This window comes from Manis pentadactyla, chromosome 11, assembly GCF_030020395.1.
Source record: "Manis pentadactyla isolate mManPen7 chromosome 11, mManPen7.hap1, whole genome shotgun sequence".
Taxonomy (NCBI): domain Eukaryota; kingdom Metazoa; phylum Chordata; class Mammalia; order Pholidota; family Manidae; genus Manis; species Manis pentadactyla.
In genome coordinates, this window is record NC_080029.1 from 40,786,691 (window position 1) to 40,803,856 (window position 17,166).

The 17,166-nt window shown below is 36.5% G+C and overlaps 1 protein-coding gene across 1 annotated transcript in view; it reads right to left on the reverse strand.

The window, feature by feature from the left end:
* LRRC9 (leucine rich repeat containing 9) overlaps window positions 1–17,166 on the reverse strand; it is a 115,721-nt gene that overhangs the window by 54,268 nt on the left and 44,287 nt on the right. Inside the window, exons 16-17 of the mRNA XM_057488407.1 lie at window positions 14,556–14,768; window positions 9,956–10,075 (exon numbers count right to left, since the gene is read on the reverse strand). Coding sequence (XP_057344390.1) covers window positions 9,956–10,075; window positions 14,556–14,768 — 333 coding nt within the window. The remainder of the gene's footprint in view (window positions 1–9,955; window positions 10,076–14,555; window positions 14,769–17,166) is intronic.

Sequence of the window (17,166 nt, forward strand, 5' to 3'; positions counted from 1 at the left end):
CAGCAACCACAGAGTCTTCTCCCAGCGTGCAGCTAACCAGGACAGCAGGGGAAGCAGGAGCAAGGTCTCAAAGGCACAAAGGGGTGCCATTCTCATGGGAGAACACATAGAATGTGGCTGCAACCCCCTGCAGTGCTCTAGGCTAGTCTGAGGGCAGCACCACCCATGGCAGCTCAGGAGATTGTCCCAGAGTCTGCTCCTGGGGTGCAGGTAACTGGCACGGGCAGCAGAGAAGGGCAAGGTGACCAACAAGCAGAAAAGGATTTTGTTTTCCCAGCTGACACATGTGCCACCTGCCTGAGACCATTTCTATCGCCATGAAAAGGCAGAACAATCTGATCCAGACAAAAATCAATCAGACAACCACACAGAGAGGGCCTGGTGAGATAGATATAACCAATCTTCCTGAAAAAGAACTCAAAATGAAACTCATAACCATGCTGATGGACTTGCAGAGAAATATGCAAGAGCTAAGGAATGAAGTCAAGAGGGAGATAACAAAGGAAACAATCGACAGAAGGGCTTAAGAGCAGGCTGGATGAGGTGCAAGAGACTGTTAATGTAATAGAAATCAGAGAACAGGAATACAGAGAAGCTGAGGCAGAGAGAGATAAAAGGATCTCTAGGAATGAAAGAATATTAAGAGAACTGTGTGACCAATCCAAGTGGAACAATATCCACATTATAGGGGTATGAGGAGAAGAAGAGAGAGAAAAGGGGATAGAAACTATCTTTGAAGAAATAATTGCTGAAAACTTCCCCAAGCTAGGGAAGAAAATAGTCTCTCAGACCATGGAAGCCCACAGATCTCCAAGTACAAGGGACCTAAGGAGTTCAACACCAAGACATATAATAATTAAAATGGCAAAGATCAAAGACAAGGACAGAGTATTATAGGCAGCCAGAGAGAGGAAAAAAGATCACCTACAAAGGAAAACCCATCAAGCTATCACCAGACTTCTCAACAGAAACCTTACAGGCCAAAAGAGAATGGCATGATATATTTAATGCAATGAAACAGAAGGGCCTTGAACCAAGAATACTGTACCAGCATGATTATCATTTAAATTTGATGGAGGGATGAAATAATTTCCTGACAAGCAAAAAGTTGAGGGAATTTGCCTTTCATAAACCAACTCTACAGGATATTTCAAAGGGACTTCTCTAGATGGAAGCACTCCTAAGACTAAATAGATGTCACCAGAGAAAATAAAATCACAGCAAAGAAAGCAGACCAATCAAATAATAACTAGAGGCAAAAAATAAAATCAACTATCCACAAACACAGTCAAAGGAAACACAAAAGAGTGCAGAATAAAACACCTAACATATAAAGAATGGAGGAGGAAGAGTAAGAAAGGAGAGAAATAAAGAATCATCAGACTGTAATTATAATAGCTTAATAAGAGAGTTAAGTTAGATGGTTAGATAGTAAAGAAACTACCCTTGAACCTTTGGTAACTATGAATCCAAAGACTGCAATGGCAACAAGTACATTTCTATTGATAATCACCCTAAATGTAAATGGACTGAATGTACCAATCAAAAGACACAGAGTAATAGAATGGATAAAAAAGCAAGACCCATCTATATGTTGCTTACAAGAGACTCACCTCAAACCCAACGATATACACAGACTAAAAGTGAAGGGATGAAAAAGATATTTCATGCAAACAATGGGAAAAAAAAGCAGGTGCTGCAGTACTTATATCAGACAAAATAGACTTCAAAACAAAGAAAGTAACAAGAGATAAAGAAGAACATCACATAATGATAAAGGGGTCAGTTCAACAAGAGGATATAACCATTATAAACATATACGTACCCAACACAGGAGCACGGACATATGTGAAACAAATACTAACAGAATTAAAGGAGGAAATAGAATGAAATGCATTCATGTTAGGAGACTTCAACACACCACTCACTCCAAAGGACAGATCCACCAGACAGAAAATAAGTAAGGACACAGAGGCACTGAACAACACACTAGAACAGATGGACCTAACAGACATTTACAGAACTCTACACCCAAAAGTGGCAGGATACACATTCTTCTCAAGTGCACATGGAACATTTTCCAGAATAGACCATATACCAGACCAAAAAACGAACCTCAGTAAACTCAAAAAGATTGAAATTCTACCAACCAACTTCTCAGGTCACAAAGGTATAAAACTAGAAATAAATTGTACAAAGAAAGCAAAAAGGCTCACAAACACATGGAGGCTTAACAACATGCTCCTAATTAATCAATGGAGCAATGACCAAATTAAAACAGACATCAAGCAATATATGGAGACAAATGACAACAACAGCACAAAGCCCAAACTTCTGTGGGACACAGCAAAGGCAGTTCTAAGAGGAAAGTATATTGCAATCCAGGCCTATTTAAAGAAGGAAGAACAATCCCAAATGAATAGTCTAAAGTCACAATTATGGAAATTTGAAAAAGAAGAACAAATGAGGCCCAAAGTCAGCAGGAGGAGGGACATAATAAAGATCAGAGAAGAAATAAATAAAATTGAGAAGAATAAAATAGAAAAAATCAATGAAAACAAGAGCTGGTTCTTTGAGAAAATAAATAAAATAGATAAGCCCCTAGCCAGACTTATTACGAGAAAAAGAGAATCTCACCCATCAACAGAATCAGAAACGAGAAAGGAAAAATCACGATGGAACCCACAGAAATACAAAGAATTATTAGAGAATACTACAAAAACCTATATGCTAACAAGCTGGAAAACCTAGAAGAAATGGAAAACTTCCTAGAAAAATACAACCTCTCAAGACTGACCAAGGAAGAAATGGAAAATCTAAACAGACCAATTACCAGCAAAGAAATTGAATTGGCAATAAAAAAACTACCCAAGAACAAAACCCCTGGGCCAGATGGATTCACTGCTGAATTTTACCAGACATATAGAGAAGACATAATACCCATTCTCCTTAAAGTTTTCCAAAAAATAGAAGAGGAGGGAATACTTCTGGACTCATTCTATGAAGCCAGCATCACTCTAATACCAAAACCAGGCAAAGACACCACAAAAAAAGAAAATTACGGACCAATATCCCTAATGAACATAGATCCAAAAATACTCAACAAAATATTAGCAAACGGAATTCAAAAATACATCAAGAGGATCATACACTATGATCAATTAGGATTTATTCCAGGGATGAAAGGATGGTACAACATTAGAAAATCCATCAACATCAAAGAGAAGGACAAAAACCACATGATCATCTCCATAGATGCTGAAAAAGCATTTGACAACATTCAAAATCCATTCATGATAAAAACTCTTAACAAAATGCTATAGAGGGCAAGTACCTCAACATAATAAAGGCCATATATGATAAACCCACAGCCAACATCATACTGAACAGCGAGAAGCTGAAAGCTTTTCCTCTAAGATCGGGAACAAGACAAGGATGCCCACTCTCCCCACTGTTATTCAATGTAGTACTGGAGGTCCTAGCCATGGCAATCAGACAGAACAAAGAAATACAAGGAATCCAGATTGGTTAAGAAGAAGTCAAACTGTCACTATTTGCAGATAACATGATATTGTACATAAAAAACCCTAAAGACTCCACTCTGAAACTACTAGAACTAATATCTGAATTCAGCAAAGTTGCATGATACAAAATTAATACAGAGAAATCTGTATGATGAGCTAGCAGAAAGAGAAATCAAGAAAACAATTCCATTCACAATTGCAACAAAAATAATAAAATACCTAGGAATAAACCTAATCAAGGAAGTGAAAGACCTATACCCTGAAAACTACAAGACACTCCTAAGAGAAATTAAAGAGGACACTAACAAATGGAAACTCATCCCATGCTTGTGGCTAGGAAGAATTAATATCATCAAAATGGCCATCCTGCCTAAAGCAATCTACAGATTCAATGCAATCCCTATCAAAATATCAACAGCATTCTTCAATGAACTGGAACAAATAGTTCTAAAGTTCATATGGAACCACAAAAGACCCCAAATAGCCAAAGCAATCCTGAGAAGGAAGAATAAAGCAGGGGGGATCTTGCTTCCCAACTTCAAGCTCTACTACAAAGCCACAGTAGTCAAAACAATTTGGTACTGGCAGAAGTACAGACCCACAGACCAGTGGAACAGAATAGAGAGTCCAGGTATTAACCCAAACATATACAGTCAATTAATATACAATAAAGGAGCCATGGATATATAATGGGGAAATGACAGCCTCTTTCTTCAACAGCTGATGTTGGCAAAACTGGACAGCTACATGTAAGAGAATGAAACTGGTTCATTGTCTAACCCCATACACAAAAGTAAACTCAAAATGGATCAAAGACCTGAATGTAAGTCATGAAACCTTAAAACTCTTAGCAAAAAACATAGGCAAAAATCTCTTGGACATAAACATGAGCAACTTCTTCATGAACATATACCCCCAGGCAAGGGAAACAAAAGCAACGATGAACAAGTGGGACTATATCAAGCTGAAAAGCTTCTGTACAGCAAAGGTACAAAGCTATTCCTTTCCCTCACATACTTTCTTTTCCTGATAGTTCTGGTGACTGAATGACAGACATGCAGTTTAGGACATTTTAATTTTACCTTATGTGGATGTCTTGTTTAGATTTTTTAAGACTTTGTAAAAACCAGATAGTGTATATAATTTACTACCTTTTATGAAGCCAAGGTTTTCCATTATATAAATAGTCTTAGGTTATTTATTTTTTTTAATTAAGCCTGAATCAGATAGTGTATGTAATTTACTACCTTTGATGAAGCCCAGGTTTTCCATTATATAAACAGTCTTAGGTTAGTTGGTTTTTTTTCATTAAGCCTGGATCACAGGTGGATGCTAAAAATGGGAGAAGCAGCTGTCCTTACCAGGGAGTTGGGTAGGTATTTTGATTCACAAGGTAAGGCCAAGATTATGAACACTTAACAACATACATTTACATTCTGTAACCTAGTAGAACCGACTCCTAGCATGCATGAAAAGTATGGAAATTCTCCATGTTAGAGATATACTTAAGGAAAATGATAGTAAAGATAAATACCTCAAAGGCAAATAAAAAAACTTAGAAGATAGGAATGATAGGTGAGTGATTAAATTAGATCATAACCTTTTGCAATGCTGAGATAGACATAATTAATATTAAACACACATACAAAGTTGATTATTGAAGAATACAGAGATGGAGGCAGCATATTCAGAGGTTTTCAATATCTGAAGCCTCATATAAAAACAGAGTAAATACATGCATCCAAAATTCCATGGACACTATTTATAACAAAGCTACATGACAAGGTAGCCTCATAAGCCCCAAAATAACTTGGTAGGGATAAATACCAACAACCACAAGACCTACATGGTATCTGTGTCTATGTGAGAGGAAGGAGATATATCAGGGCATTATCGGACATGAGAACAAGAGAGACCCCAAACAGCTGATTAATAGTCACTGGAAGTATGGGGGCCAGACTGAGTAGAGTAGTTGAAACTGGGAGGAGTTTTGCTTTCTTCCACACTGGATGAGTGCATGGTACCCAGAATAGAAAGGTCTGAAGGGGCTGGAGCCGGCTAGCCCCTGTGAATCTTAAAACTGCTCCATGGGCTCCCATCTAGAACAGAATCCTTCTCAGAGAAGAAATTGCTGGGGCTAAGTCAAAATTAAAAAGTATAAGGACCAGGAAAGTCACAAAAAAGAGAAAGTTCAGACTGAGGTGGAGGAAGGGAATAGAGCCAGGAAATCCAGAAAATAAACATTATAATTTTTAATTGGCACATATAAACAACAGAGAGGGAGATCTGTGAAGATAGAAAAGCTTTCCTAAACCCCACTTCATTTAAAAGTTAAGAAAAATCAATTTCACTAGAATATAAGCAGCAGAAAAGTACCGAGGTCAAGTGTCAGACAAAGCTACGAGAGAGAGAGAGAAACATTGCTATAGGCAACAAAAGTACACCAGAAAGATATACTCCAGAAACAGATTACTATTAATCTACTATTTCAAAACAAACAAAAAGATGTTAGGAATGACACAAAATATAAAATAACAAAATTAATCTGGTTTAGAAAAACTCAGAAATGAGGTGAAAAAATTCAGAAATAAAATAATAAAATCATTTTGGAAACAAAGACTAAACTAGTCAAACAAAAGAGTTAAACACAACAGGTAATGCTTTAAGATAAGTAGAACTGAAAAAGAATAATAATTTAAAACTCAAATCAGCTTGAAATTTTAAATTAAGGGATGAAAAGGACTGAAGAGAAAGTGACAAATAATGAAGATAAAGATCACTATATAGATAATGGGAAAACCAAAAGGAAGGAAACAAAAATTGCTAAAAACTTCCAATTCAGAAAAGGAAATGAAAGAAAAAAATGACTTTTATCTATATTTCAGAAGAGCATATCATGAATCTGAAATATTAACTTATAACTAATACTAAGACATACTCTAGTAAAATATGAGACTTTAAAGTAAAAAAGGTCTTTGGCTTCTAGAAGAAAAAAGCATGTGTTGTATAAGGGAAGAAAATTAATACATCCTCATTAGTCTTTCCTACAACAACACTTTATGCCAGAAGAAAATGAATTAACATTTAAGATGCCCAGGAAAAGAAATTGTGAGCCAAGGATTTTATACCTTGAAAAACATTCCTTCAAGTATAATGTACATAGAGAAACTATTATCTATTATGAACATGCAGTAACAGAAGGGATATTGTTCCCATAAGGCCTTCTGAGGAAGCTATCATAGCATATTTTTCAGACAATAATAATGTTTAGAGAGAAAACAACCTAAGGACCAGTGATGCGAATTAAATATATAGCTAACAATGAACTAAAAGGGAAGTGTACAGAGTATAAGGCTACATGCTTTGACAAAGTAGATACAATTCTTCTGAAATGCAGAAAAATTGAAAGAACATACATAAAATTTTAAAAATCCAGTAATGATATTAATGACAGTATGAGTGCTGTCATTCTGAGATTGTTGTGTGTGTAACAGGGATAAAACAAATGAATAATTAAGTATTTTAATTCTATCACTTTGTATTCTTGAGAATTAGGATTATTGGTTTGAGAGAAATAAATGATAAAGATATAAATAACAGGGAAGAGATTAAGCTAAAAGATTTGCAGTCTTGAGTCTGAATTGGGAATATCAATATCAATTCATTAGGCTGGCTTTAGTTATAAACACACATATTTAACCACACACACACACACACACACACATACACACACACCTCCCCACACAAGTTCTGTCCAGTAGAAAGACCTAGAAACAATGATCAACCCAGACTGTAGCCCTAAAAAGCCCTAAAATTCTCTAAAAGAAACCAGGACTCCTTGAAGAAATGTCTGATCCCATGTCTGCAACAGAAAATACGTAAAATGTGTATAGAACATCTCTCATACGAGATGCCAAAGAAGCTATTAAAGACTACTATGGTCATGGCAGAAGGAGCTAACTTTAAGTTGCTCCACTGAAGGAGGGTGGGATAATTTGAGCTTCAATCATGATAATGACTACATGGAATGAATCCCACCAAACATGTTTAAGTCTCTGCGTTCCTAATGATATTAAAACAAAGAAATAATTGCTCATCTGTGAGAAATCGTAAGTAACCAACTCATTATCTTCACAGTTGGTAAGGAAGGCAAATAAGCATTTATTCTGTATTTTATATATGATGGCACCACTGGTTAACCAAATAATAGATATAAGGGAAATGTCTCTATGTAAAAGTGGTCCAACTAATAAATGGAAAAGGAATGATAGAATAAGAATATTGTCATTTTATCTTGCTGCACTGATGGGCAGTGATTGCATTGGGGTATGAGTGGGGACTTGATAATATGGGTAAATGTAGTAACCACATTGATTTTTCATGTGAAACCTTTGTAAGAGTGTATATCGATCACACCTTAATAAAAAAGTTAAAAAAATAAAAGAATATTGCCATTTTGTAATTCCCAAGGACTTAATGGATTTAGGCATTAATGATGGCTGCTGGCATCAGAAAAGTGAGACAGCTGAATATTATGTGTCTTTTAAAGTCTTCCCAAAGGAATGGAACCTGAGTCTGATCTGGTCTCTGGATCCAGTTGTCAATTTGCCGAAAATAAGGAAGGTAGAGGGCGTACAGGGTTGTATCGTAAATAAGCAAATCAGCAGGGTCCAGGCTGAGGGAAACTCTTTGGGCTGGAAGGTCCAAGTACTTCTACAGATAAACTAAGGGAATAGAACGGGATGGAAGGAGACACATAAATTGATATTTAAAAGATACTGTAAGTTTTTTAAAATGGCAAAACCAAGCTATTGTGCTAGGGATGCACATTTGGGTGCTGAAACTATGGGGGGAATTGCAGGGAGAGGATTACTACAGAGGTCAGGATGACTTTTTGAAGGAATGGGGCATATAGAAGGGGCTTATGCTATGGGTGGCAAAATTGTATTTCTTGAACTGGGTACTGGTTACAAGCACATTCACCTTACAGTAATTTACTAAACTACATGTTTGTATATAGTTTTCTGTGCCTGTTTTATATTACAATAAAACAGTGAAAAAATACACATGTTGAATATCTCCTCTCTCTGACCACCCCGTAACATCCTCAGTCATTTTTAGAGATGCAATTAAACATCAAATACTTGATGTTTGAGAGATCTATATTTAGCCACTTTTACTAATCCAAAAATTTGAAAATACCATTTAGGCATACAATTTGTCCAGTTCCCTTATCTTTAAAATGACCATGGTAATATTCATCCAATAAACAGGCTGTGAGGCTATGGCAATGAAAGAGATTTTTCTATTTCAGAAGAACAGCAAAGCCACATTGCAAAATACATGTTGGGCAGCTGGCTAAGCTCTCACTCTCAAAGTGCCTTGCCCTACTTAAGAGACCCTGCAAAGTTGTGACTAAGCAAAATCACAATGATTGCCATAACCTTTGGAACTGCAAGAAAATCACTAGAAAAAAATTAAATGAAAAATGCCAACTCTTTATCTTTGGTCCTGGGACCTCTAGTACACCACTTTCTCTCCTCAGCTGTACACTGAACAGAGACTGTCAGGGGTTCTGTTACCAAGGACTTTGGCTTACCGACAGAAACAAGGAAGGGTGTTTAATACTAACACCTAAGGTCAAGCAAAGTAAGCTCCCACCACAGTGGTAGAAGCAGCAACTCAAGGGCTTTTATATGGTTGTAAGGAGGTAGAGTAGAGAACAAACAAGAGCAGAGAATGACGATATATTCTGGAAAGTTTGTCAGTCACCTGGGACCCACAGAAACAGAGGATGCTGGTTTGGAGTTTGGGGATCACATATGCAATTATTTTTCTTACATAATACATAAAAAGGAAAACAAAAGCCAGATAAGATCCATACCTGTGTGTATCTGTGTATTACTGTATTTGTCCTATGCCCTATGAGAAGGCAAACACAAGTCAAACAAGGTCTGTGTGTGTGGCATTCAGGGAGAAAGGACAAGACAGAGAGAAAGAGAAATAACCATGTGGATAACGAATGTTTGGGAAAAACTGACATTAGATGTGAAGTGTGACCTAGAAAGCGAAGACGAAATAAGGACTCACAAGGTGAAAAATAAGAGTTGGAAAACAAGAGCAGAAAAAAATGGAAATGACACTTTCTAAAGGATGTTTAAAAACAAGTCTGGAGTAGTTTAAATAAATTTATTTTAAAGTAGCTAGAAATCAGATATGGCCACAGGTGTGTATTTGGTTTGCAAATAAAATCTAAACCTAAGACCTATCTTAGAGAAAGTAACATACCTATAATGTATGCATGTTTTGCTCCTGATTTGGGTTGTATAATCTTGAAATATGGTAATAATGTGGTCATAATTACAAAAATAAGTTATCCATTAAATTAATAATTTTATTTTACTTAAATAACTTCAAAAGACAGTTCTTACCAAGTGGTATACATCATCCAAACAAGTAAATTCATTAAAGCTGATAATAAGCTTTCGAAGTCCTGTTAACTTGGAGAGATCTCTCAGTTTACTCAAGCTGTTTCCATGTAGATTCAGGCTCTGAAGTAAGGAAAAACACAAATTAAAAGAAAGACATATTGTATCTACAGCATAGTCATCTAAATAACATTAAGAAAGAGCCAATAGGAAAAAACTGAATGTATGATTTTTAAAAGATATAGTTTATAATAGCATCACTGGACATGGTTCTTTATTAGATTTCCCACTTGGTCTAAGTTTATCAATTATTTGCATGAAATTCTTTATAGAAAATAGTTAAATATATTGTTAAGATATTTATTAGGGCAGGTCTATTTCTCAGGTTTTCCAGTGAACAATGTAGGCCCTGAAGATTTTGGGTATGGACTAGTATACCCCACAAGAAAGAGGCTGGCAAAGATACACCTTGACTGTAGGAAACTGTATGAGGGCACTGAATAAGAAAGGCTAAGGGTGTTAAAATAAGAGAGAATGACAAAAAAAAAAAAAGACAAAAAAGGCAGAATGTCAAAGAAGAAGGTGGAAGAGTATCTATAATAATTTGTATATCAGAATTTGGCCCAGGCTTCCCCTGTCTTTGACCCTGGGCTATATAGAAATGAATATTATGTTTTTATATTTAGGGGAGACCCTGATTGGCTATGTATTTTTCTGTCTTTAAACTATACTTTGAATACTATCAAGTGAAGATTATATTTATGTATAGTCTACAAAACAAACAGTGCCACTAGAAAATATATTAATATAATTGACCATAGTATTCACAACTGGGTATTATGATAAAATCAGGCATCTGTCTATCTCCCAACCCTCTTCACTCACCACCACCATTTCACACCCTATTATACTGTGGATGTAATAAATTTCTGGCAGGGAGAAATAATTAAATGTTGAATAGTTGTCAAAATGTAGCTAAAATTGTTAATAAGGACCAATTAATGCAGACAAGTTTATTCTACAGGTCGTATATAGGTATCACCCATAACAGATTCTACAGATACTTTATACTTATTTATCATGCCCACAACTAAATTCATCATCCTCCCTGTGTATCTGCTTGGAAGTCTGTATTTTCAATCTGTATTAAGAGTTTCATTATCTATCTAAAAGACATCGTTGATCACCCCCTTTCCCTCTTTTCCATATGCATTTGATTCTAGAAATGCTTCTCAAACAACAGCTCCATACCATCACCACTACCAGTGCCTCAGTTCAGACTATTATTTGATCTTTGGACTACTACAATAATTTCTACTGGATTTCCATACACCAGTCTGACTTCAGTTAAATCTAACCACAAGCTGCCAAAGTTAAGTTCTTTAAAAACAGAAAGTCTGTTTGTTAAAGAATCTAAATTTAAAAATTTGCCTTCTAAAATTCATCCTGATGTGGCTATAACCCCCTACTCTTCCAGCTGAAGCCTCACGTATTTTCCTTGCATTCCAACCTATACCTCTGCCTTCCACCATCCCACACCATATGATCTAGTCACACTGAATTTCTCAATGTTCCCTGAAGACACCAAGATCTTTCAAAACCAGGTGCATCTAGATAGAGTATTTCCTCTGCCCACAAGATGTAACCAACAGAATTTGTTAAATCCTTCAAAAATCCATACAAAACATCTTACTCTGTGGAGCTCTCCTAGCAACTCCAGCCTTCCTATACTTGTTTACATATCTGTCTGCTTCACGAGAATGATGTCCTTGAGGAAGGGAAAATAATTAATTTTGAAGCCCCAATACTTACCTCATTGCCTAAAACAGGAAATTCTCAGTAAATATATATGTATTATATAAATACATACATATTTTATGTATATTATATAAATTACATATTATATAAAAATTTATATATTTATTTTTATAGATGTGCTCATAAAACTCAATCTAGTAGAGAGGAGTGAAAAGAAAATAATATGCATGTAGCCTGAATTTCTGTTACAGTGTTGGCACAAAGGAAGGAGGACAAAGGGTAAAACATTCTTGTTGTAATGTCTAGTTTTCTTACTAGAAGCCCTGGAAAGTTTGCTGGCTTTTTAGCCATATAGGAAAATTAAAGATGAAAAAGCTCCTCTATTTTTGGTGCTTTTTATTTTTTTTACTTTGATTTAATCCTTTTAAATCTATAGAAATATACATTGTGGGAGCTCAATCCAATCAGAACACATTCCTTCAATAAACCTTTCATTACTAAAACTTCATTATAAAAATTTATTGTTCAAATATGAAATCTTGACATTATAATGAAGAAACAATAATTTCTCCCACAGGTCAACTGGAAGATTACTCCTATAATGATTATGCCACACATTTATGATAAAGAAGATGATATTGCCATCATGTGAAGTTTTCCTTCCTCTCTAATAATAATTAGCTAAGGTAATGACTTAATCTCCTAGATTTGAAGATTTGCTGGGTGTTGATGATGTAATTTCACCAAAGCAACCCTATAAACTTCTTGAAAGACATTCTTTGAATATTTTCAGAAGCAGACTTAAAACTTTTGACTGCACTTACTAATTTTTAAAACATATCTTTTGCATTCTCGTTCTGTTGAAAAAAATTGTCACCATAAACAACAGACATAGAACTGTCACAATGGAACAATGTAATTGACTTTCAAGGGAACAAAAATCACTTCTGAATTTTTATCTGTATCTTAGCTTTCAAAGCATACATAGGAAGACAATGCAGTGTTGTGTAAGAGTAACTTGTCTTCTCAAGGATTCTTGTCAATTTATCAAATATCAATTTGCTTACTAGTTCTGCAGATTCAAGCAAACACCCACTTTCTCTATGTGAACTGATCATTGTTTATAAAGACATTCTTTTTTTTTAAACAAGAAGCTAATGAGTATCTCATGAGTGCCAGGTATTGTGCTAGATGACAGAGCTGATGTTAATCCCTACAGCATTTATGAGTAAATTAGAAAAAGGCATCCTTTCCTCAAGACACCTTTATTTCGAACTTTGAGATTGTCACAATATTCTGATTTTGTTAGTACAAGAAACTTTCCCAATTGCTGTCAGAAAATTGTTGTAGTAAATATACTACTCTGTTTCAAAAGGTGCCCCTTAGATGTGGCCCTCCTGTGCAATGTACAGTCTTACCTCATTGCGCTGGTGCTGGGGATATCCATGACTAAGAACTGTATAGCCTCTGCCCCTTAGAATTTACACCCTAGGAAGGGTTCAGAGCATATAACAAAGGAGTCTGACTTAGACTCAGAGGTAAGAGACTTTAATGCTTAAGTATTAGATCTAAAAGAAGTGTGGGAGTTAACTAGCAGAAAGGGATCAGGGGAGAACGCTCCATGCAGAAGGAATGTGCAGAGGATTGCTGCAAGCAGGAAGCATTTAAGAAACAGAAGGGAGGATGAGCACAGAGAGCTAAAAGGAGGGTAATATGAAAAGAGTCTGGAAAGGCAGGCCAGAGACCAGGCCACTCAAAACCTTATAGGCCATATTAAGAACTTTGGTTTTATTTCTAAAACAGTGGAAAATCCTTTGAGAATTTCAAGCAGGAATGGTGAGGGATAACAAGGTGGACATGATCAGATTTGCATTTTGGAAAGCTTATTCTAGCTTCAACAGGGAGAATAGGCTAGGCTTTCAAAGTGGAAACAAGACAGGGACTCTGCTGCATAGCTCTATCCCTCCTACCTTGTACTGAGTTATGTTCAATTACATAATGATGGTATCCAAAGAGAACACTAACAGAATATAATGGGAATTATGCCTCCTGGAGTTGTGCAATGTTGTGACAGTAGAGTGCAGGGAGACAGGTTAGAAGGCTAAAATAGTTGAGCTCAGAGAGATAAAGGTAGTTTGGAAAGAATGGTGCCAGATTTGAAATGGACATACCTGAAAATCAAGATACAGAAATAGGCTTATTTCTCAATAGAATTGCCTAAGTAAGTCACTTCAATAAGTAACTCAAATGCTGTTGATTGATTCTGTAAAGATAAAGCTCCCATATTCCATGTTGATTAATCCTGGAAACTGATTTGAAACTTATCCTTCTTCATCTTAATCATTTAAAGGGAGCTTATTTGTTATTAAGGAATAAAACCCCTTGCAAACTAATAGGCTACCTCTAGACCTACACTGTCCATATGTGGCTACTGAGTACTTGAAATGTGGCTAGTCTAAAATTAGATGTGCTGTATCAAATATATTCCAGATTTCAAAGACTTAGTATGAAACTATCTGATTAATGAATCTTGATTGTGATTACGCACTGGAATGATAATACTTAGGTCAGATTGGATTAACTAAAATTTATCTTTCTAATATTTTTTAAAGTTTTTTAAAGGCTACAAGAAAAATTTAAACTGCCTATGTGGTTCATACTTTATTACTATTGGACAGCACTGATCTAGTCCTCATAGAAAGAAAGGGCTGAAAATTTCTAACTTTGACAGCATGATGCCTGGCATCATCAGATAGGTGCCTTAGTATCTTTAGACTTCAAATGGTAGATTTGGGCTCTAAATTCAAGGTTCCTGTTCCAAAATTTTATTCCTTATAATACTTACCACAATATGTCTGTAAATGTTAGTTCTGCCAAGGGAAAGTATTGTTGCATCATCCAAACTAGTAAGTTTTGGTCTGGGCTTGATCCTAGGATCCATTTTTATAACTTCATCATCAAATTTCAAATCCTGGGACAATACTGATCCTTCTGAAACTTTTTTGCTTTCTTCTGGAATAATATTGTTGAATGAAGAAAATAAAGAGTGATCCTTGACCTAGAAAATTTATTAAAAATATTGAAAATGTGGTTTCTGTATTTATTATTTTGGAAAAAAAAATAGGCTACATAGAAAAGAAGAATTAACTTTTATATAATAATATATAATAAGAGATGGAGACAAAAAGATGGTGGTATAGGAAGGCAAGGCAAAAACCTCCCTCCAAACCACATAGAACACAAAAATACAGCAAATACACCTAGGCCTGAAATCAACCTGAAGACTGCGGAACAGACCACCTACATCTGGGGAAGAAAAGACCCTATAGAAAAGGGTCAAGTGACAAAGCCATAATCTGGCAGGATCCAAGTCCTCCTCCCACCCTGGTCCACAGGAGGGAGGAAGAGAACAGAGTGGGGAGGGAGTAGAAGCCCAGGACCCTGAACACCTCGCCATGGAGATCTGCTTCTGGAACATGAGCCCACATTGCATGGTGTGCTGATGATTGCTGAGGCAAGACAACAGAGACAGGCAAAACATTTGGGGAGGCTGCCTCTTGTGGAGAACAGGCATGCTCTACCAGCCCCCCTGAGAAAGAAAGCAGAAGAGGCAGATTGAAAGACTTCCTAGCAGTGTAAGGGGTGCCAGAGAGGCAAGGATTGCTCTCTTTTTAGGACAAAGTTCAGGTCGACAGTACTTCCTCAGCCCGCTCTCAGCCCAACAGGTTGGGAGCCCTCAGGAGTTTCAGATACTCCACATCCCTCACTGGAAACACAGCCTGGAGAATTTTCACAGTGATACGTGGTCTGCTGGCTGGCAGTAAAACCAAACTTTACTCCCAGGTAGGCAGGTGGGGAACCCTCAGCCTGCTCAACCCTATTTTAGGCAAGCCAAGGATATGCATGCACAGTCCAGTCCAGGAGTAATTTCCTCCCAGTAGGTGCCAGTGCTGCTTGCCAGCATGGTGCCATTGCAGCAGGCTGGGTGAAGGGTAGCTTGAGTGCTACAGCTGGGTGTGTGTGCAGCCCAGCCCTGGGAGCTCTTTCTTCCAGGCAGGTGCTGTTCCTGCTCATCTGTGCACACACCATTGAAGCAGGCTGGAGCAGTACACCACAGGCAAGGCAGAAAGGTGCCACACCCACTGCACACCAACAGCTGGGGCTTTCACATAGGAAACTGAGCTTCTGGGCATGAGAGTACACCTCCCACACAAATCTATTATCCCATAAGAGACACTAAAGAAAAAAAAAATGAAAAGACAAAGGAATTTCATCCAAACCAAAATTCAAGAGAAAAACACCAGAAAGAGGGCTCAGTGAAACTGAAATCACTAATTTTCTTGATAAATATTTCAAAATAAAAGTAATAAACATGCTCATGGAGCTACAGAAAAATATTCAAGATCTCAGGGAGAACTTCAAAAAACAGATAGAAATTTTGAAAAATACAGTATCTGAAATGAAACATACAATAGAGGGATTTAAAACTAGATTAGAAGAGGTAGAGGAGATGGTAAATAAAATGGATATTAGAGAACAGGAAAACAAAGAAGCTGAGGAACAGAAAGAAAAAAGGATCTCTAGGAATGAAAGAATAATAAGAGAGCTGATTGATAAATCCAAACAGAACAATATTAGCATTACAGGGGTACCAGAAGAAGGAGAGAAAGACAAAGGGATAGAAAGTCTCTTTGAGGAAATAATTGTTAAAAACTTCCCCAGTCTGGGGAAGGAAATAGTCACTCAGGTCATGGAAGTGCAGAGATCTCCCGACACAAAGAGCCCTAGGAAGACAACATTAAGGTATACAATAATTAAAATGGCAAAGATCAAGGACAAGGAGAGAGTATTGAAAGCAGCCAAAAAGAGAAAAAAGATCACTTATAAAGGAAACCCCATCAGGCTATCAGCAGACTTTTTTAGCAGAAACCTTACAGGCCAGAAGATAGTGGCATGATATATTTAATACAATGAAACAGAAGGGGCTACAACCAAGAACACTGTACCTGGCAAGATTATCATTTAAATTTGAAGCAGGGATTAAACAATTTCCAGATAAGCAAAAGTTGAGGGAACTCACCACCACCAAACCTATTCTACAAGGTATCTTAAAGAACCTGGTCTAAATGAAAATGCTCCTAAGGCTAAATTGCTGTCACCAGAGAAAATAAACACACAATAAAGGTGGTAGAACAATTAATTACTAAGCAAATACAAAATTAAATCACTACTCACAAAGTTAGTCAAGGGATACACAAAGTACAGAATATGACACTTAATATAAAAAGAGTGGAGGAGGAAGAAGAAGAATGGGAGGGAAAATAAAAAAGGATCTTTACATTGTTTGAAACAGCATAATAAGAGCTAAGATATACTGTTAGATAGTAAGGAAGCTGCCATTGAACCTTTGGTAACCGCATATCTAAAGCCTGCAATGGCATTAAATACATATCTAT